Here is a 23,473-nt window from a genome sequence, read left to right as displayed (position 1 = left end):
ATCAAATTAATCGCTGGGCTTGAAAACAGTATAGAGGACAGCAGAGAATCTCTTGCTACAGAGATCAAGGGACTAAGGAACAGTCACGAGGAGCTGAAAAACGCTTTAAACGAAATGCAAAACAAAATGGAAACCACCACGGCTCGGATTGAAGAGGCAGAGGAGAGAATAGGTGAACTAGAAGATAAAGTTATGGAAAAAGAGGAAGCTGAGAAAAAGAGAGATAAAAAAAATCCAGGAGTATGAGGGGAAAATTAGAGAACTAAGTGATACACTAAAAAGAAATAATATACGCATAATTGGTATCCCAGAGGAGGAAGAGAGAGGGAAAGGTGCTGAAGGGGTACTTGAAGAAATCATAGCTGAGAACTTCCCTGAACTGGGGAAGGAAAAAGGCATTGAAATCCAAGAGGCACAGAGAACTCCCTTCAGATGTAACTTGAATCGATCTTCTGCACGACATATCATAGTGAAACTGGCAAAATACAAGGATAAAGAGAAAATTCTGAAAGCAGCAAGGGGTAAACGTGCCCTCACATATAAAGGGAGACCTATAAGACTCGTGACTGATCTCTCTTTTGAAACTTGGCAGGCCAGAAAGGATTGGAACGAGATTTTCAGTGTGCTAAACAGCAAAAATATGCAGCCGAGAATCCTTTATCCAGCAAGTCTGTCATTTAGAATAGAAGGAGAGATAAAGGTCTTCCCAAACAAACAGAAACAGAAGGAATTTGTCACCACTAAACCAGCCCTACAAGAGATCCTAAGGGGGATCCTGTGAGACAAAGTACCAGAGACATCACTACAAGCATAAAACATACAGACATCACAATGACTCTAAACCCGTATCTTTCTATAATAACACTGAATGTAAATGGATTAAATGCGCCAACCAAATAGGGTATCAGAATGGATAAAAAAACAAGACCCATCTATTTGCTGTCTACAAGAGACTCATTTTAGATCTGAGGACACCTTTAGATTGAGAGTGAGGGGATGGAGAACTATTTATCATGCGACTGGAGGGCAAAAGAAAGCTGGAGTAGCCATACTTATATCAGACAAACTGACTTTAAATTAAAGGCTGTAACAAGACATAAAGAAGGACATTATATAATAGTTACAGGGTCTATCCACCAGGAAGAGCTAACAATTATAAATGTCTATGCGCCGAATACCGGAGCGCCCAAATATATAAAACAATTACTCATGAACATAAGCAACCTTATTGATAAGAATGTGGTCATTGCAGGGGACTTTAACACTCCACTTACAGAAATGGATAGATCATCTAGACACATGGTCAATAAAGAAACCAGGGCCCTGAAAGATACATTGGATCAGATGGACTTGACAGATATATTTAGAACTCTGCATCCCAAAGCAACAGAACATACTTTCTTCTCGAGTGCACATGGAACATTCTCCAAGATAGATCATATACTGGGTCACAAAACAGCCCTTCATAAGTTTACAAGAATTGAAATTATACCATGCATACTTTCAGACCACAGTGCCATGAAGCTTGAAATCAACCACAGGAGAAAGTCTGGAAAACCTCCAAAAGCATGGAGGTTAAAGAACACCTTACTAAAGAATGAGTGGGTCAACCAGGCAATTAGAGAAGAAATTAAAAAATACATGGAAACAAACGAAAATGAAAATACAACAATCCAGACGCTTTGGGATGCAGCGAAGGCATTCCTGAGAGGAAAATACATCGCAATCCAGGCCTATCTCAAGAAACAAGAAAAATCCCAAATACAAAATCTAACAGCACACCTAAAGGAACTAGAAGCACAACAGCAAAGGCAGCCTAAACCCAGCAGAAGAAGAGAAATAATAAAGATCAGAGCAGAAATAAACAATATAGAATCTAAAAAAACTCTAGGGCAGACCAACGAAACCAAAAGTTGGTTTTTTGAGAAAATAAACAAAATTGACAAACCTCTAGCCAGGCTTCTCAAAAAGAAAAGGGAGATGACCCAAATAGATAAAATCATGAATGAAAATGGAATGATTAGAACCAACCCCTCAGAGATACAAACAATTATCAGGGAATACTATGAAAAATTATATGCCAACAAATTGGACAACCTGGAAGAAATAGACAAATTCCTAAACACCCACACTCTTCCAAAACTCAATCAGGAGGAAATAGAAAGCTTGAACAGATCCATAACCAGCGAAGAAATTGAATCGGTTATCAAAAATCTCCCAACAAATAAGAGTCCAGGACTAGATGGCTTCCCAGGGGAGTTCTACCAGACGTTTAAAGCAGAGATAATACCTATCCTTCTCAAACTATTCCAAGAAATAGAAAGGGAAGGAAAACTTCCAGTCTCATTCTATGAAGCCAGTATTACTTTGATTCCCAAACCAGACAGAGACCCAGTAAAAAAAGAGAACTACAGACAGGCCAATATCCCTGATGAATATGGATGCAAAAATTCTCAATAAGATACTAGCAAATAGAATTCAATGGCATATAAAAAGAATTCTTCACCATGATCAAGTGGGATTCATTCCTGGGATGCAGGGCTGGTTCAACATTTGCAAATCAATCAACGTGATACATCACATTAATAAAAAAAAAGAGAAGAACCATATGATCCTGTCAATCGATGCAGAAAAGGCCTTTGACAAACCAGCACCCTTTCTTAATAAAAACCCTTGAGAAAGTCGGGATAGAAGGAACATAGTTACACATCATAAAAGCCATTTATGAAAAGCCCACAGCTAACATCATCCTCAATGGCGAAAAACTGAGAGCTTTTTCCCTGAGATCAGGAACACAACAGGGATGCCCACTCTCACTGCTGTTGTTTAACATAGTGCTGGAAGTTCTAGCATCAGCAATCAGACAACAAAAGGAAATCAAAGGCATCAAAATTGGCAAAGATGAAGTCAAGCTTTCGCTTTTTGCAGATGACATGATATTATACATGGAAAATCCGATAGACTCCACCAAAAGTCTGCTAGAACTGATACATGAATTCAGCAAAGTTGCAGGATACAAAATCAATGTACAGAAATCAGTTGCATTCTTATACACTAACAATGAAGCAACAGAAAGACAAATAAAGGAACTGATCCCATTCACAATTGCACCAAGAAGCATAAAATACCTGGGAATAAATCTAACCAAAGATGTAAAAGATCTGTATGCTGAAAACTATAGAAAGATTATGAAGGTATTGAAGAATATATAAAGAAATGGAAAGACATTCCCTGCTCATGGATTGGAAGAATAAATATTGTCAAAATGTCAATACTACCCAAAGCTATCTACACATTCAATGCAATCCCAATCAAAATTGCATCAGCATTCTTCTCGAAACTAGAACAAGCAATCCTAAAATTCATACGGAACCACAAAAGGCCCCAAATAGCCAAAGTAATTTTGAAGAAGAAGACCAAAGCAGGAGGCATCACAATCCCAGACTTTAGCCTCTACTACAAAGCTGTCATCATCAAGACAGCATGGTATTGGCACAAAAACAGACACATAGACCAATGGAATAGAATAGAAACCCCAGAACTAGACCCACAAACGTATGGCCAACTGATCTTTGACAAAGCAGGAAAGAACATCCAATGGAAAAAAGACAGTCTCTTTAACAAATGGTGCTGGGAGAACTGGACAGTAACATGCAGAAGGTTGAAACTAGACCACTTTCTCACACCATTCACAAAAATAAATTCAAAATGGATAAAGGACCTGAATGTGAGACAGGAAACCATCAAAACCCTAGAGGAGAAAGCAGGAAAAGACCTCTCTGACCTCAGCCGTAGCAATCTCTTACTCGGCACATCCCCAAAGGCAAGGGAATTAAAAGCAAAAATGAATTACTGGGGCCTTATGAAGATAAAAAGCTTATGCACAGCAAAGGAAACAACCAACAAAACGAAAAGGCAACCAACGGAATGGGAAAAGATATTTGCAAATGACATATCGGACAAAGGGCTAGTATCCAAAATCTATAAAGAGCTCACCAAACTCCACACCCAAAAAACAAATAACCCAGTGAAGAAATGGGCAGAAAACATGAAAAGACACTTCTCTAAAGAAGACATCCGGATGGCCAACAGGCACATGAAAAGATGTTTAACGTCGCTCCTTATCAGGGAAATACAAATCAAAACCACACTCAGGTATCACCTCACGCCAGTCAGAGTGGCCAAAATGAACAAATCAGGAGACTAGAGATGCTGGAGAGGATGTGGAGATATGGGAACCCTCTTGCACTGTTGGTGGGAATGCAAATTGGTGCAGCCTCTCTGGAAAGCAGTGTGGAGGTTCCTCAGAAAATTAAAAATAGACCTACCCTATGACCCAGCAATAGCACTGCTAGGAATTTACCCAAGGGATACAGGAGTACTGATGCATAGGGCCACTTGTACCCCAATGTTTATAGCAGCACTCTCAACAATAGCCAAATTGTGGAAAGAGCCTAAATGTCCATCAACTGATGAATGGATACAGAAATTGTGGTTTATATACACAATGGAATACTACGTGGCAATGAGAAAGAATGAAATATGGCCTTTTGTAGCACCGTGGATGGAACTGGAGAGTGTGATGCTAAGTGAAATAAGCCATACAGAGAAAGACAGATACCATATGGTTTCACTCTCATGTGGATCTTGAGAAACTTAACAGAAACCCATGGGGGAGGGGAAGGAAAAAAAAAAAGAGGTTAGAGTGGGAGAGAGCCAAAGCATAAGAGACTGTTAAAAACTGAGAACAAACTGAGGGTTGATGGGGGGTGGGAGGGAGGGGAGGGTGGGTGATGGGTATTGAGGAGGGCACCTTTTGGGATGAGCACTGGGTGTTGCATGGAAACCAATTTGACAATACATTTCATATACTGAAAAAATAAATAAATAAATTCAATGCAATCCCCATAAAAATTCCAATGACGTTTTGCACAGAGATAAAAAAAAAACCTGAATTTTGTATAGAACCAGTAAAGACCCCAAATTGCCAAAGCTATCTTGAGAAGGAACAAACCTCGAGACACCATACTTCGCACTTTCAAATTATATTACAAAGCTGTAGTCATGAAAACCAATGTGGTATTGTTCTCAGGAGACACATAGATTCATGCCATAGAATCAAAAGACCAGAAAGTCATTCAAGTTCCTCTTGACCACCAGGGAAGACATAGGCTGAAAACGGTCCTTTTCAAGGTCTCCGGAACAGAGCTACCATGGATTTGGGAATGGTTTCAGAAAGAATATACATGAATCCTAGAGAAGATGACCCAAATGGGATCCTTAGGATCTCACTGATATTTCCTGATGCACTTTGGGAGAGAAAACTGGAATCACTCAGACGTCTGACAATGACCACAACGACATAGGTGCCGGGATAGAGTGTGAATCAACACACTCCATCTGGGTAAGAAGCACATCTAAGAACGATCTCACCAGGGTCATGTCCCATCAGCCAAAGGCCCCCATGGGATCTGCCCTCTGCTCTCTGCTGCTTCCTGCATTGGCACGGGTGCCTGGAGCCCTACCTCCACTGTCATATCCAATTAACTCCTTCCCCTTTTGATACACCTTTACTGTTAGAGGAATGTGTGTACAGACAACTCCTCAGGCCTGACCATTAAGATTCAAGGGAGCCATGGACAGGCTCATGTCCAGGACTCTGAGTAGAACAGAGAGTCTGCCCTGAGATGATGGGGGGCCACATGTGGGGACACCTGGTTTAGCCCTGAGGCAGGGGAGAGTGGCTAGAGCAGTGGGGAGGCAGAAGTGGTCTCTGATGGGCTCTGCTCATGTCATACAATGGCATGACTGTGTCTGGACGCTAAGGGGCACTCAAGGTCTGTTTCTGAGGGGTCACGGTAGATCAGAGGTGAGTCCTGCCACCTGCCACTGCCTGTGCCCTCTGCTCAGGGCTCACATCTGTGACCTCCCCACCCCCTGCCCTGAAATTGCCCCTCCCTTGCCCATCCCCCTGACATCCTCAGACAGAGGCACCTAAAGAAGTCAGTGAGGAGTCAGAAAACAGGGGGGTCTCATTTGCATGGTTGGGCCCTCCCCCTCTCAACAGATCAAGAGGTGAAGGGAGAGGTTGAGGGAGGCTCTGCTCAGCTGTGAGGCAACAGAAGGCAGGATCGGTGCTGACTTCCACCATGGCCTGGTCCCCTCTCCTCCTCACCCTCCTTGCTCACTGCACAGGTGACTTGATGTGGGGACACGGGAAGGGGTCCTGGAAGCACAAGTGTGCGCCTGATTCCTCCTCTTGTCTCTAGACCCCAGGAATATCCTCTATGTTTGTTTCTCCTTCCAGGGTCATGGGCTCAGTCGGGGCTGACTCAACCATCCTCAGTGTCTGGGGCCCTGGGCCAGAGGGTCACTATCTCCTGCACTGGAGTTGATAGTTACGTGGGTTGGTACCAACAAATCCCAGGAGTGGCCCCCAAAACCATCATCTATAGTAATAGCAATCGACCATCAGGGGTCCCTGATCGATTCTCCGGCTCCAAGTCTGGCAGCACAGGCACTCTGACCATCACTGGGCTCCAGGCTGAGGACGAGGCTGATTATTACTGTTCATCGTGGGACTATAGTCTAAAAGCTCACACAGTGCTCTAGGCCTGTGGGGAAGTGAGACAAAAACCTAGTTACTCATCTGTAAAGAAGGCAAACACATCAGCAGTTGCCTTCTCAGCTCAGCCTGTGATTCTGCTCATTCTATGGCTGATGATTGGGTGCAGGTCCATGCAAGGGCACCTCCCATGAGTGAGGTTCCTCCTGTCCTCTGTCCTCAAAGTCACTCTCAGAAAACACTTCCGACACAAAGAGTCCTCATGAAAGAGAAATCTCTTGTTTTATAAGCTGAGGTATTTTACTTTTAGGCCAGATCATATCAATTTTCCTTCTGACATTAAAATAAATGAAGCATTTTCAGTTTTCCTCTGAACTCCACCCTTGTGGTGCCTGAAAAATAAGTCAGCCTTATTTGCATCTGGTACTATTATCTCATTGGCGGTGACTAGTTTTTCTTCTTATCTATTATTTGTGAAAAAATGCCAATTTCAGATTATAAAATTATGAAGATAAGATTCAAAACTTTTGTCCATCGGAAAAACCCTGCACTTCAATGTTTATAACAACTTATTCCAAATCACTAAAGCCTGAAAGCAACCTAAACTTGGCACATGGATATATATTCTGGGTTTAAATGTAATCACCCAAACCAGAAGCCAACTAAGAGGTCACCTAGGAGGTGCCACCTTTTTAAATAATTTGATAGTTATGTCAAACATTGGAAGACGCAAAACTGCAAACATCTGCAGGTCGTGGAGGAGCTAAACGCTGAAAAGGAGTTAATCATGTGAACGGAGTAATACATTCTGAGCCACAGAATTATTCTATGTGATATTAATGGCACTTAAAAGACACTCTGTCATTGCCAGAATTCACTGAACACTGTACACGCCCCATGTCAGAAACTTAACGAGTACGTAGAAAAATGTAGGAATTTGGGGCACATGATGGAAAGTAGAAAGTGACAAAACTCATGTAGCTGCAGTAACACGTGTGAGCCCACGTCAGTGCTGGGGTGGGGCGAGCCGCTGAGCCGAGGGGCTGAAAGTGAGTGCAGCCTCTACGTGTAAAGACATAGGAAACTGCAGGAAGGTTCCGTCCTCTAGTAACTATGGTTGTGGCCCCTTGGGGGGGGGGGGCAGGTTGACGATTGTGACGTGACTGCACTGTGTACTGTCACCGAACAATGAAGTAAATAGATGGAATGTGGTGCTGGAGCCACAGTTGTCACTTGAGGAAAGGAGAGTCACGGATACAACCAAGGGAGGAGGCTGGGAAGAGGATGTGGTCATGGATTAGAGCCGCAGATGACAGTCTGACGACGTGTGTAGTTTTGATGGAGACAGAGACTTGCATGTGGACATAGTCACCAATATGTCCACGGTCCTGGCTTAGTTTCCTCATGTATTTGTCCTTCATGCGTCAGCTGAGTGAAACCAGAAGCAGTGATGCCCCATAAGGCTTGAGATTCATTTTCCCAGATATTACCTTCTAATACCGTTCTCTCGAGAAGACGTGGGGCTTCCTCGGGGGAATCTTATCCCAGAGAGCAATGGTGCAGGACGAGTACAGAGGACCTTATTAGTGTCAGAAAACGAAAAAAGTGCAGGAAAAACCCTGCACTTTAATGTTTGTAACAACTGATTCCTAATCACTAAAGCCTGAAAGCAACCTAAATGTAGCACATGGGGGGCGCCTGGGTGGCGCAGTCGGTTAAGCGTCCGACTTCAGCCAGGTCACGATCTCGCGGTCTGGGAGTTCGAGCCCCGCGTCGGACTCTGGGCTGATGGCTCAGAGCCTGGAGCCTGTTTCCGATTCTGTGTCTCCCTCTCTCTCTGCCCCTCCCCCGTTCATGCTCTGTCTCTGTCTGTCCCAAAAATAAATAAATGTAGAAAAAAAAATTTAAAGGTAGCACATGGATATTTATTCTAGGTTTAAAATAATCACCCAAACCAGGACCAACTAAGAGGTCACCAAGGAGGTGCCACTTTTATAAATAATTTGATAATTATATCCAACATTGGAAGAAGCAAGACTCTGCAAACATCTGTAGGTCGCGGGGGTGCTAAATGCTGAAAAAGAATGAATCGTGTGAACAGAGAAAAACACTCTGAGCCACAGATTATTCTATATGATACTAATGGCCCTTAAATGACACTCTGTCATTGCCTGTCATTGTCTTCCAAACAAACGCAAGCAAATCCGCGCACAACCACCACACATACACGTGTGCGCCCACACACAAGGACAGGGTTTGTGTAGGAGGTCACGAGCCAACTTAAAGGGCCCCCATGAGGCAAAACTAGAAAGATTTCAACCATAGGAACATAAAAGGATTGGGTTGTAACTCAGTGTCTACACATATGTCTGCCGTCCATATTGTTAACTGATGGTATAAATATATGGAATCACATGAGACACATTCCCGTGCAGAGATTTCACGGAACAGGTGTAAACCCTTGGCTTGAATGACGTCAGGCATAACCCCCACTCAGTAAGTATGCACAAAGGCACCAACAAGAGGGACAGTCTGGAGAAGTGTCACAGTAAGAGAAGCTTAAGGACAATTCACAACTCAATGTCGCAAAGAATCTTAACTGGATCTTACTACAGAAAAAGGACATTAGGTAAAAAGTAAGAAAATCTGAATAAACTGTGGATATTAATTGTTATGCGTTGAACTGTGTCTCCAACAATTCATGTGAATAAAAGTTCTAAAAACTCCCATATTTCAGGATGAGACCTTATTTGGAAATGAGACTGTTGCAGATGTAATTGCCAGGGTGAGACCAGTAGAGTGTAACTGCATGTGTTCTAGGCTCTCTGTGTCTTTGTTTTTCCTCTGACTCGGTCTGGCATGATGCTGAAACGAATCTCACTATTTGAGAGAAAAAGGCCTATGAACCCATCCTACCTTGTCCAGAGAACCCTGGTATTACCGGAAAAAACCTAGACATTTTTCTGTCTTTTCACTGCTAACCCATGGAACATTTACCAAATAAATATAATAGGGTTGAATGTGAGTGGGATTCCCTTCCCTGAATGCCCCTTAATGGATGAGCAGAGAACGACTTTCTAAGAAGATAGATTCCCTTGTACTGTATAATGGTTTATATAATGTTCATCCTGAGAACACTTACAAAACTGGACTATTAGAGAGGCAAAATGGGTCATGAGTATACCAGAGAAGAAAATTAAATTCCAGACTAAGTATAAAGGCCTGGTCAAAACCCAGAGTGGGAATGAAGTACAGTGGATACTTCTCTGCGGAGAACAGGTAGTCTTTTGACACACAGAGATTTCAAATGCCCCAGAGCCTGTGCCATGGAGGTGATGGGATATAACAGGAGATTCTCATAATGCAGCAACAAGAGCAAAAAGTATTCAAAGTTCAAGGATAACCCCCATGGACTTTTTATCACATATGAACCGGGAGTGAACCTCGGAAATATGAGGCCTTGAAATTGGTTTCGTTTGGAGACTGGTAGGGGTGCCTGGGTGGCTCAGTTGGTTAAGCTTCAGACTTTGGCTCAGGTCATCTTCTTGTGGTTTGTGAGCCGAAGCCCTGCCTTGGGCTCTGGGCCACGGAATCAGAGCCTGGAGCCTGCTTCCGATTTGTGTCTCCCGCTCTCTCTCTCTCTCTCTTTCTCTCTCTCTCTCTCTCTTTCTCTCTCTCTCTCTCTCAAATAAACGTTAAAACAAATTAGGTTGGAGACTGTTAGTGATGCCAGGCCCCTGAAGTACGCAAAACCAATGTCAGGGAACACTAATATCCAGGAACATAAACATTGTAAAATAAGCCCTATGTTGCCCAGCCTGGATGCTGTTAGGGACCTGAAGAAAATTAATGTCTCCATCCCAAGCATCCAGAAGAGGATCTACTCATGCTGCTTCCCTGGACACTGAAAGCTCAAATATCCATCTGCAAAGGTCAGAGCATCCTCTAGGGACGCTGTGTGTTGTCAGAGCAGCTGGGTGACCAGGACTGGGGTCAACAGTGGGCTCGTCAGACTGCCCTGAGACAACTGGGCTCTGGGCCAGGCCAGCAGGAAAATACTCGAATGGCTCTCATATACTAAGGCAAACAGGGTCCACATTGCAGTGTGACTGTCCCTCACCTGGGCCTCAGGGGCCCCGGGAGTGCTCAGCTGTGACTTGCTCCCTTACATCACCTTTCTCCCTCCAACCCCATGGCACCCTTCCCCAGGCCTGAGGCCAGGCACAGACGTCTGGGCCATTGCACAGAACAAAAACGTTTGCAGGCAGAATCTTGAGCGGGACCACAGTCGGGGAGGTGACTACTAGAAAACTGGGGAAGAGGGGTCTTGTTTTATTCTTCTGATCTTTTTATTCTGTCGCATCAATCCATGGGTTTCTTTCTAGGCCAATGCCCTACTGGTTTTCATTACTATAACTTTGTAATATAACTCAAAAGCAGGGAGTCTGGTGCCTCCAGCTTTGTTCTTCTCTCTCAATATTGTTTGGCAATTTGGGGTCTTTCTGGTTGTGTATAAAAGTCAGGAGATTTTTTCCATTTCTGTGAAAAATGTCTCTGGAATTTTCATGGGAATTGCATGGAGTCTATAGATTGCTTTGGGCAGCGTGTACATTGTAACATGGCTTTTGGTGTGGAAAACGCTGGATTTAGGAATTACTGGAGGCTGTGTGTGAGGTCGAGGGTGTGTTCAAGATGACACCCGTGTCTGTGGTTCACAATTTGAATGGATGATGGTAGCCCAAAAGAAAGAGCCATTGCCCGTTTTAGCCATAAGGTAAAGAATGTGGAGACTGGTATTTTTTCCTTTGTTAATTCACTGATGTATTCTTTTTCATTCAAAACCATTTCCTGAGCACCAAGGACGTAGCAGTAAGCTGCAGACACTTAGTGCTACAAAGGACAAACTAAACTCTCAAGGTCATGGAACCTGTTGGGTCATCACCTGACTCACTATGAAAGACAAGGATCAGATGTTTTACGTGAAGTATTCATATCATTGTGGCCCTTGAATATATGTACATTCACACGCATGCACAACGAGTCAAACCAGATTTCAGGGTTAAGGAAGGTATATTTCTCTTCCTAGGTTTGCCTTTCGATTCCATTTGGAGATGCTGGATTCAGGTGGTCAGTTGGCCTACCTCGTAGACCTCCAGTGGATGCCCACTAGAGTCATCAACAAGCAGCCACCCCTCTTTCTTGGGCCTTGACACATGCCCTGACCTCTGACCCAGGGCTCCTCCTCTCAGGGACATCCCTTGGCCCACCCTACAGTTCCCCCCTTACATACCGCAGCTCTGTAAAGACCTCTTTGTCCCAGCTCCCCTGCACGCCGCACATGCACACGGGCCACGTCCCCATATGTGTGTCCCAGCGAAACTCCTTCGCTGTCCTTACATTTACCACGTGCAGCATCTGTGAACAGGAGACACAGAGCAGTTCTGGGGATACTGTTGGCAGAGATGGACCTTTCGAACCAAATCACAAGCTTCCACTGAGATACTTTTCCAAACGTGAGAGTGTCATGGTTCCAATAAGGGACCCAGAAAGGCCCTTTCGTACTCCACTCCCATGGGTCACAACATCAGTACGACTGCTGTCCAAATGAACATTCTGCTTGGTGTGCAGAGGGGATCACAGCAGCTGGAGGACATGGTGCCTAAGGCAACAGGGGAGCAGAGCGAACAGGGGCCTGCAGAGTGAGGGTCAGCAGCTAAGCTGCCTGGGGGGCACCAGGCAAACTGGAGCCTCAGGGCTGTGTGACCTGCCTCCACCTGAGAACATCCATTGCCCTGTGAGCCCCTGCATCTGGCTGCGTCACCACATTGCTTCCAACATGGATCACTTCTTCCTTTTTCCCTCTGGCGTCTGGAGAATTGCAGGCTTATACACAAGGAATAGACAGAGCACATTTCCCAGGAGGAAGTGGGCTCTCAGGACCGGCCCAGAGGATAAGGCAGCTTGTGGGCAGAATGCCTTCAATGGAACCTCAGGGAACAGAGCTCTGTGTGGTGTCCACCATGTCCTGGAGTGTCTCCTTCAGTCCTTTATACAGGGAGCCTTTGCCAGATTTTACAGAAAGCAGTCCCTGAGGTCACACAGGACATGCTCTCTCCTCAGGTCATCAAGGAGCAGGGGCAGCGACACCAGACTCACAACCCATCTCTTAGTAAACTGGTCACTCGAGCCAAAGTCCCCACTGGAAACCTCTGCAATATGTACTATTCTGGGTGTGGGACAGATGCCCCATCAATGTGAAGATTGACATCATATAGGATGCAGCCAGAGTGGGAGGAAATAATCACTTCAGATCCGGGGTTACTGCCCCACACCTTGCACAGGGCTCTTCACCCGCTCACGTGGGACAAGACCTCTTCTCTGCTGCGTTTGTTTCACCCATCATGTCTCTGGTACCAAGTGTCACCAGTAACTCACCAACACTGAGACTAATCACTCACCAAGATCTCTGCTGTCACTGCTGCCACAGCACGGCCCTATCTAAGGCCATGACATCCATCTGGGACTTCAAGAGTGACCACTTTCCTTTCCCATCCATGCAAAGTAGTAACCATTGATTTTGGCTTTTTAGTTACATTGTCTAACACGTGAGGAATAATGTTGCAAAATAATGCACGTGAAGATTCCCTTTGCAAGTTCTTGATCCTTGTGGAACTGGTCTCCTCGCTACTCCATGAACAAGGATGCCGGCCTCAGGACCACATCATAAGTGTGTGAGAGTGTGTGTTTTACCATGTCATAAATGGATCTGTTTTTGTGTTTATGTGGCTCTTATTAGGATTTGGTGTGAAATTTGGCCAAAGGCTCTTTGAGACCAATTGGGGCAATCTGATCGTATCTCTTAAGGTAATAAGATGGTAGGTAAGTAAAGATTTTCTTACTATGTGACCCAACTGTATCATTGGAATAAATCACACTTAATAATTGTGTATCAATTTATTAATATGGTATTGAGGTCTCTTTGTTGATATTTTATACAGAGTATTTCTATCACTATTTAATAATAATGGTCTGTAATTTTCCTTTTTGTGCAATGTTTTTTAAAGTGTACTTTTGAGTTTTATAACCCTTGTAAACGAACTAAGAAATATTATATACCTTTTGATATTATGAAAAAACAAGGAGCAAATAAAAAATATTCTTCTCAATTCTGAATTTTTGTTAGTTGTCCCCTGTGAAAACATCTGTATCTTATGCATTTCTATGGAGTGCTTCTCGAATAACATTTTCCATTTTTCTATTAAAATTGGTCTATACACTCAATATATTTTGAGTATAGCCAAATTGTAACTTTTTGAGAAAGGATGCATTCAAGGTATTCTTAATAGGAGCTATCGCTCACAAGTTGGTTGTATTCATTTTTCATGTTTCAACATGAGTTTAATAGGATGTGCTTGCAACAGCCCTGTGGTCCCTACAGTGCTGGTCAGTGACGACCAATCACCCAAAGGAGCCCAACCTGGAGGCTTTGAGCTGTCTCAGCACGTGCTTGTTCCAGAGCTCTCCCCGGGGGATGAGTCCTACCTCCACCCTCCTCAGTGTGTGGTGTGGGCTGGGCTCCAGCACCAGGGCTCAGGGAGGGGCTGGACTGTCACTGAATGGGACCCATGTGCATGGACAGCCCCTCCTGTGTCAGGGGTGGAGGGGAAATGAGAGCCTGGGGCAGCCCAGCCCAGTGTGGGGACCAGAGACTGTGCCAGCATGGCCTGGACTCCTGTCTTCCTTAAGCTCCTCCCGCACTGCACAGGTAGGGACAGGCCTTGTGGACACAGGGTGGGCTCCAAATCACTCTTTCCGTCCTCAGTGACCTGAGAGATGCTTTTTCTTTTTCCTTTCTAGCCCCATCCCCCCTGAGTGTCTGTGTTTGCAGGTTTCTGTTCCAGCCTGTGCTGACCCAGGCACCCCCTCTCTATGCATCTCCAGGAACAACAGCCAGACTCACCTGCACCATGAACAGTGGATTCCGTGTTTGCAGCTACTACATAGACAGGTTCCAGAGAAGCCAGGGAGCCCTCCCTGGTATCTTCCTTGGTTCTCTTCACACTCAAATAAGCACCAGTGTCCGGGGACCCAGTTGCTTCTCTGAATCCAAAGATGCTTGGGCCAATGCAGGAATTCTGCTCATGTCTGATGAGCAGCCTAAGCACGAAGCTTCTCTTGTGCTACAGATCCTGGCAGTGGGAGCAGCTTTCCTTATAGTGTCTTAGAGGAAGAGTAAGCCCAAAACACTTGGGGCTGAAAGCCTTGTCTCTGAGCATCCTGTACTGAGACACTTGTGTGGATGCTCCTGTAGGAGGGAGTCCTCTGAGGGGTCACGTGTCCTTGAGGAAGAAAGAATAACACACAGATCATGCTGTTGCCTGAGACAGCACAGGTGTCCCAGGAGCGCACACAGGTGAGGGAATAGAGCCTGATGGCACAGGCCTATGGGGTCTGGAGAATAAATACTTTTACAGCATGAACCTCAGTCTCTCTCTCTCTTGTTGTCTCTCCTTTACTAGTCTCAGAATAATTCACTTTACACACTCCTGGTCATTGATTATATGTTTGTGTGTTTATGTGTTTTCCCACAACAAGGAACTCTCTGGGACATGTGGAGAGTGTCCTCAAATTTACCTGAATTTCACACCGAGGTTTATCTGCCAGGAAACGGTGACATGTGCACAGGTGAAGGGCTCAGCACCAGGAGGCTGCTCCCCATTTTGATGCCAACAGCAGCTAGTAGCTCACCTGTACCCTCTGTCCAACGTGAGACAAATTGGAGGTTCCCACAACTCCCTCGATGCGTTCCATTTATTCGCCTGAGGGGCTCACAGAACTCAGGGAAACACTGACTCCTTTAGTCAGTTCATTAAAGATATGATGAAGGGGACAGGGGAACAAGTAATGAAGAGCCACCTAGTGTCAGGTCTAGGATTGTTCCCAGCACCGGAGCATCAGTCCCTGGGGAGTTGAGGTGCATCTGTTCTGGGAGTGGATGTGTTCGCCAAACCAGAAGCTCTTCAAACACTGCACTTTCTGATTTTATTGAGGATTCGGGGAGACATGATCAGACATTAACTACACTGTCAGGCTTTTTCCTGTCTCTCAAGTATGAGGGGTGAAGATTCCCAGCCTCTGACCAAGCCTTGGTCTTTCTGGGGACCAGCCCCACCCAGGAGGCTTCAGGGAGCCCACCCAGAGTCACATCATTAGAACTAGGATGTTTCTAGTGTTCTTTTCACTTAGAAAATGACAAGATTTTCAGAAACTCAGTGTCAGCATCTAGGGGCAGAGACACGTGTATAGTTTCTAAGGTCACACAGTACTGTTGTCTGGACTGAAAATGGTGACAGAGGTACTCACGTTCACCACATATCTCAAGCCATAAAGTGTGTCTCTTGTGTTACTGATGACACAACCATATCTGACATGTTAATAAGCACCTTGGTCAGAGACAATTTCCTCTCTCACCCATCTGACGAAAAGTGAGTCCCAAAGTCTTCAGACTCTCCTCACTGCACCCTCCCCCACACACTCTCTGCTCGTCTCCCCTCTTCTCCTGCTTCCCTCAGGCCTTCCGTCTCTCTCTATGGCTCTTCAGGCCCGAAAACCATCTCTATGTTAGGATTTCAGAGAAAACTATAATCTTGCAAGAGTTTCCACTCTCCAGGGTCCATCTCTACAGAGACGTTGCAGAAATTGGACCAGCAGGAAATCACTTCCTCAGGTGATTCCTGCTCTCATCTCTGATTGTAGTTTTCATGCCCCACCAACCTCATCCATCTCTGTAATACGACAACATGATTATTGTATTTCCGTGAGATGAATGTTCACCCAGCCTTTGAGTATTTGCACAGAGAAGCGATTCATGCAATTACTTCCTCCTTCAGAATGACTGAGGCTGCACACAGGGTAACTTTTGCCATAGTGAACGAAGGAAGGATTGGCTGCATATTTCAATACATGACAGCTTTTCTTGGTCTTGAGAATATTCGTTTGTAAGACCATCAGGACACTCACTCAGCCACACACTTTTGCACCAAGCAATGCAGTGTCAAGCATTAACCCTTTTGCAAAATAACAGCAGACACTATCTCATGGTCACCCCAATGGAGGTATCAGGGGATACGAGAGGCACAGTGGGGGAGGGCTGTGATGTGAAGGGCATGAAGAAGGGGCTGTGTGATCAGCCTCTATCTTGTGCTTCCTAAGACCTGAAGACCCCACAGCTATGAGAAGTGTGTCTACAGGAATGAGAATGGATAGAAGGCCCATCCACAAGGCCTGACATTCTGATTCAGTGAATTTCCTATTTGAACTAATTCAGACCATATTACTCTCCTTGTGTAAGTTTCATACTCATGCCAGAGAAGTGGCCTTCCAGACATTGGCCTTCTTGAGTTCCAAGCTCCAGAACGCTGGACGGTCATACAGAGAGCCAGCCCCAGGGATGGGTTTGCATGGGGACCAACACAACACTCAGCAAATGCAGAGAGGACATAAGGGGACAGGGATACACTTGTCTTCATGTGTGGCCTCTGAAGGAAAGGTTTTCCATTCTCTCTCTCTTTCTCTCCCTCTCTCTCTCTCTCTCTCTCACACACACACACACACACACAGGCACACACACACACACACACACACACACACAAACACGGATCTCTCCTCTATCTGAGTATATGGTGTTCTGGATTTTGTAGCTTCCTGGCTTCTCTTTCTCCCCAAAACTCATGGTCAACCTGTGCTCATCCAGCCAACCTCAGGGTCACAAGCCCAGGAGGAAGCATCCTCATCATCAGGAAACTCCAGCAACATCCAGTGTGACCAGGGTCCTGTCACTGAGCAGCCAGGACTTGCCCTGATCACCTTCTCTCCTAAGACAAGTTGATGCTCAGGAATCCGAGGGTGAGTCTCTATCGCTGTGGGCAGCTCAGCCTCTGAGTCCCTCGGGCTCCAGTCAGCACTTGAGGCTGATCAGTACATTGGTTCTGGAATAGCAGCTTCAGGTTTGCGCCCACACAGCTCAAAGCCCAGGGAGATGTATCGCACTCTCCCTGTGCTCTTAATGCTGGACTGTTATTCCCTCAGTCCCCCCAGTGACACCCCCAGCCAGCTTGGAGCTCTGATGAAAATTCTTCTGTCTCAAACTGGGACCACAATGCCTGTGACCTCAGGGACATAGTCCCCCTCATCTCCACCTCTCCACCACTCACATGTGGGATCTTTGACCTAAGATTCATGTAGCCTTGGTGAATAGAAATTCACTCCTCTAGTCATGGTGGCTGGATGAACTATTGCTGTCTCCTGAATATGCTTGACACAAAGAACGCAGGTAGAGCTGTGCTCAGCCCAGAGACAGGTCTGACCCCAAATCGCTCGCTCCTAGAAGCTCTGTGTGTGCTTAGTAATTGAATCACTGAGATGGCTGCGGTTCACAGGAACAGACTCCCCCTGGGCTTTCATTGGACATCATGCCACACTCACCTACTTATAGAACAACTCCACCATAGTAAGCTGGTGGCAAAGAAAACATGACTTTGCAAAAAGTTTATAGCAGGCATCCTTTTTGCATTGTTTTTCCATCCATGTTTTTAACCACAATTTCATGTGTTCTCTGTAAGAAATACAGAACTGAGAGAACCATCCTAGTGATTGTACCTGCATTTTCATAATAACGATGTCATTGACTGAAATAAATCTTACTGAGAGAAATTTTGTGTAAAGGAGCACACACCCATTCAAAGAGCACACTGGGCTAAGTGCTGACTAACACATAAACTGTGTCACTGGATCCTTGTCAGAGCACCTGCTGCTGTTGCTCCTTCCCTCCTAGAATGGCCTGCAAGTTTGTCCTTTGGGCGCTGAGGTCAGTGTCACACTCAAGGCTCCCGCAGACTTGGGTCTCTTTGCTGGGAGAGCACATCCTGGAAGGAATCACTGCACATAGTATGAGGAGAGCTAATGTTTTCAACAAGCAGACATAGTGACAGATGACAAAGATTTTTTTGCGTAACGCCCCGAGGAATACACACAACTGTTTCTCCCCACAGCCTGAACAGAAGCTCTCCCTCTCTCCTCAGTGCTGCGGGAAAGTTAGAAGAAGGTGAGCTCTGGAAATCCGGGAGAAATCACGTAGCAGGAAAGGACACAGAATCCTACACAGAAGGGTCCACGTGTCCGGTGGTACTCATCATTGCACTGGGCATGATCTTGATCTAAGTGGACTTTTGGTAGAGACACCACCTCCTTCCTGACCCATGACCCATACAGGCGGCCATGGACTGACTCTCCCTGAGGAGTCTGAGTAGAGCATCCAGTCTGGCTTAGGTTATGGGAGGTTCCCTAGAGGGACACCTGGACTGACCCTTGTCGGGGTACAGTGGGCAGTGCAATGGGGGCACAGGAGCTCTCTTTGGTGGACTTGCCTACCAGTTCAAACAATGGCGGCTCTGAGTCCGAACACCAGGGGGCTCACAGGACCCATTGCTGTGGGTTCAGGGCTGATGAGAACTGAAACTTGCCACCTGTACTGTCAGTGCCCCCTGCACACGGCTCACAACTGTGTCCTCCTCACCCCTTGGCCTGAAACAGCCCCCCCTCGACCAGCCCCCTGACATCCTCAGGCAGAGGGAACTGACACAGGCCCAGGGAGGGGTCAGAGAGCTGGGGTCTCATTTGCATGGAGGGGGCCCTCCCTCCCTCAGAAGATGAAGAGGGGAAGGGAGAGGTTAGGGGAGGCTCTGCTCAGCCGTGAGGCACAGAAGACAGAATCGGTGATGACCACCACCATGGCCTGGTCTCCTTTCCTTCTCACTCTCCTCGCTCACTGCACAGGTGACTGGGTGAGGGCACACTGGAAGGGGATCTGGGAGGACATGTGGGTCCTGCTTCCACTGTCTTGTGTCCAGACCCCAGCATCACCCTGTCTGTGTTTCTACCCCTTCCAGGGTCCTGGGCCCAGTCAGTGTTGACTCAGCCGCCGTCCGTGTCGGGGTCCCTGGGCCAGAGGGTCACCATCTCCTGCACTGGAAGCAGCTCCAACATCGGGGGTGGTAATTATGTGAGCTGGTACCGACAAGTCCCAGGAACGGCCCCCAGTCTCCTGATTTATGAGAATAACAAACGACCCTCCGGGGTCTCCGATCGATTCTCTGGCTCCAAGTCTGGCAGCTCAGGCTCCCTGACCATCACTGGGCTGCAGGCTGACGACGAGGCTGATTATTATTGTGCATCATGGGACGATAGTCTCAGTGCTCACACAGAGCTCCAGGCCTGTGGGGAAGTGAGACAAAAACCTGCTGTCCCCACTGTGATGGTCTTTTCTTGTGTAGCTCCCACCTTCTGTTCCCTCTTTGTTTGAAGCAACACAGCTGCTTCCCCCTTGACCTAATATTGAGGCCTGAAACAAAACCCAATGAACCTCCTCTAGTCTATGTCCTTTGCCTGTCAATTCTTTCCCCAAAACCTGTCCTTATAGGCACACATTTTCTGTTTCATACATGCTGAGCAGAAATTCCTGGATGCTGGGGCAGGTTTTCCTGGGGACCAGTGTCCCTGAGGGTTGTGCCTGTCTGCTACGCCTACCATATGACGATACCACACACTGGATGCCTACACCAAAGATAGTGTATTTCTCTCAGTTTGGAGCCTAAATGTCCACGTTCAAGGGGGTGGCAGGATTGATTTCCCCTGAGGTCACTCTCCTTGGCTTGCAAAGGGTTACATTCATCCTGGGTCCTCACGTGGCATTCCCATGTGTGCTCACCCATGCTGCCTCTACCTCTTCTGTGAAGACGCCAGCCCTGTTTATGGGGGCAACACCCTTTTAAACTCATTATCCACGATGACATCTTTTAATGCCTTTTCTCAAACAGTCACAATGTGGGTTCGGGTTTCCATACAGGGTTTTGAGGGACACAGATGAGTTCATATCATGGTGTCAGGACTGACCCGGACACACAGTACAGCTGTGTCTGACTCAGGAAAGTCATTGTCCACATGATATGCATGAATGACATTTACTGAACCCTCACTACATGACCTCTGTTGGTTTAGGAGCTCAAGTCGCAGTGCAGAAGTGACGGGGAGTGTCCCCAGGCTCAGGGAGCCGACACTGTCTGGGGAAGAAAGGGAACACACAAGCAATACATTGTGCCTCACCCTGACTTCTCACATGAGGACCGAATGTCTCTGCAGGCTCCGGTCACACCCACACGACACACCCTGTGCATGACACAGACTTGTTCTCCGTCTCCCACCGATCAGCAGCCTCAGATTTCACGTGACTCGATCACATCACCCCTCCATCTGCCCTGACGCTATTGGGAGACTAGGGAAGGGATTGTGGGATTGATTTGGTTAACACAGTGTGTGTCTTGTGGGAATCGAACTCATACCCTGACTAACCACGTAGCTTGGAAGTTTGGGGTCCAGATCAGAGAGGCAGATGATAGAACTTTGAACAACCAGGTCCCCACCATATGCATCGTCTTCCCTCCATCCTCTTTGTAATTCAGGTTGGGACATGCTCTGTGAGCTCCGGCATCTGCGGAGGAGACACAGGCCAGGTGGTTCCCATCTCATAAAACTACACCTCGGGCCCCTGTCCATTTTGACGTCTGCACCTGGTCAGCTCAGGACAACACACACTCCCAGGCACAAGTTGCTGATGTGAAACGGAGGCAGGCCCAGGAGAGGTGAAGAGCATTAATAAAAGCAAATGATTTGTTTTCTTAGAGACTTTAAAAAGAATTCAGAGTGTTCACTGTTTTTGATCCTAGGATAAAGATGTATACATTTCAAATGGCTCTGTAAGAAAACAGTCACTGAATTCAGGTAATAACATAAAAGGTAATTTGAATAAATTACCTGCCCCCCCCTTGCTCACACTCTGTCTTTCTCTGTCTCTCAAAGAAGAATAAACTTCAAAAAGTTGTAAACTACAATAAAAGAAAAGAATGGTAAAGAAAAGTATATCTTCAAACAATGCAAGGACAGAAAGATGTGGTTATATAAGTGTCACGTAAAGCGAAGGACTTGGCGGTTACAAGGGCTGAGTGCAGAGAGGGGGCAATGGCCTGACTGCTGGTGCGTCAGGTACCCTGAAGGTGCCCATCCTGCCATCCACCACCTGACCACCCTGCCTGCCCTCCAGGCCCCTCTCCATCCTGCAGCAGCTCCCCGGGGGAATCAGCTTTCTCCCCAGTGCACCCCCATCCTGCACCATAACCAGGGTATCCGGGAGGCCAACCCCTAGGTCCCTACCTGCTCCCTACCCCCCACCTGCTCCTGACATCCCTCCTGTGAATCCCTTGGCACCTGGCATGGTAAGACCAGGAATGCTGATGGAAAGAAGATGTGGAAGAAAATGAAGAAAGTTCTTACAGATATACAAAACCACAAGCATGGCAAGCATTCCTCCTCCTCCTCCTCCTTCTCCTTCACCTCCTCCTCTTCTTCCTCCTCCTCCTCCTCCTCCTTCTCCTTCACCTCCTCCTCTTCCTCCTCCTCCTCCTCCTCCTTCTCCTCCTTCTCCTCGTCCTCTTCTACAGCACTGTTTCTGACTGAGTACAGGGCCTGGACCCTTTCCTCAAGCCTTTCTGGTTCTGCTCTCCGACCAAGAATCGGATGCCATCTTTGTACTGGGGAAAATTAGCCCCATCATCCTCCTCCTTCACCCTCTCTGAGCCTTACTCTGCTGTTCAGCCATGACTGGCCGGGGTAATTGGGTAAGAATGACCATGGGTTAGTAAAGACTGTCTTCTCACTACTTGGATGGACATTTCAGCTGATGAGTTTAGTAGAACTCTTTTTGGCAAATGATGAGACTTCGGAGCTAACTACTGAAGACGAGTAGAAGAGGTGTCAGATGTGATTTTTTAGCCTTTTTTGCAATATTCGTGGTGTTGTGGGAGGTGATATGGAGTTTTAATTATGGAAAAGAGAAACTCTACCACTGTAGTGATGGGGGGCAAACGTTGGTCGTTTACTGGCAAATACACATCCCAGCAGGACTTTACTGACCCTACTAACTGGAAGGTTGCTGGGAAATGGAGTCCATTGGGTTGATAAGCTCAGGCCTGCCCTTTTGGAACCTAATCTCACTGGCGTCTCTGGCCCTTCGCTTTCTCCAGCTCTCATTTAATCCAAATAAAGCTCTTTATCCAAGGAAGAAAGGAAGGGAGGAAGGAAGGAAAGAGGAAAGGGAGAAAGATAGGGAGAGAAAGAGAGAGAAAGGAAAGAAAAGAAGAAAGAAAGGAAGAAAGAAAGAAAGAAAGAAAGAAAGAAAGAAAGAAAGAAAGGAAGGGAGACAAGAAAGGGAGACAGGAAAGGAAGAAAAAACAAATGAGAGGCAACTACTCCCACTGACCCTTTAAATTTCCTCTGTGCTCAGAGTCAGACCCTCAGACCCTCCAGGGTCTCCAAGGCCTCCCTGTCTGTTTCTCACCGGCAGTCCTGGGGGTGACAAAGACAGCTTTCTGTCTCAGGTCCCCATGGGCCTGCAGCAGTAAGTCAGAACTGATGCTTCTGCCCCATGTTGAGCACTAACAATATGGCTCATCCTCAGGCTGCAGGCTGAGAAGGTCCTAGAGGCCTTGTTCCCAGAGTGGGAGCCAGAGAACTGAGCTGAGATCTCCGAGGGCCCATTTGTTCTGAGCACCACAGCTGTGGTAACGCTGAGAGAAATCTCTTGGAAGCAGCCCACATAATTTGCTCCAACACTGTTGCTAATTCCCGTACAGGTGAGGGTCACCTTCTGCCCCTGAAACCCTGACAGGGAGGCCTCCTGTGTCGGGGCACACTGTGCCCAGGACGCTGCAACAGAACAGTGGAGACACGGACAGGCAGGTCCTGAGGGAATGCCTCCAGCTTGTTCTTCAAAAGAGGGGAAGAAGGAGGCCAGCACAC

General features: G+C 46.5%; 3 gene segments (V, D, J or C); all 3 read left to right on the top strand.

Annotated features, from left to right (window-relative positions):
- LOC122470393 overlaps nt 1-23,473 on the top strand; it is a 644,196-nt gene that overhangs the window by 6,642 nt on the left and 614,081 nt on the right.
- Nucleotides 1-23,473, top strand: part of LOC122470388 — a 901,179-nt gene that overhangs the window by 281,374 nt on the left and 596,332 nt on the right.
- Nucleotides 19,268-19,998, top strand: LOC122470939. The segment is given in 2 exon segments: nt 19,268-19,399; nt 19,513-19,998. Coding segments are annotated over 2 exon segments (540 nt in total).

Source organism: Prionailurus bengalensis, chromosome D3, assembly GCF_016509475.1.
Source record: "Prionailurus bengalensis isolate Pbe53 chromosome D3, Fcat_Pben_1.1_paternal_pri, whole genome shotgun sequence".
NCBI classification, from domain to species: Eukaryota; Metazoa; Chordata; class Mammalia; order Carnivora; family Felidae; genus Prionailurus; species Prionailurus bengalensis.
The sequence above is the reverse complement of the archived record's forward strand: the minus strand, read 5'-3'. Positions and strand labels throughout refer to the sequence as shown.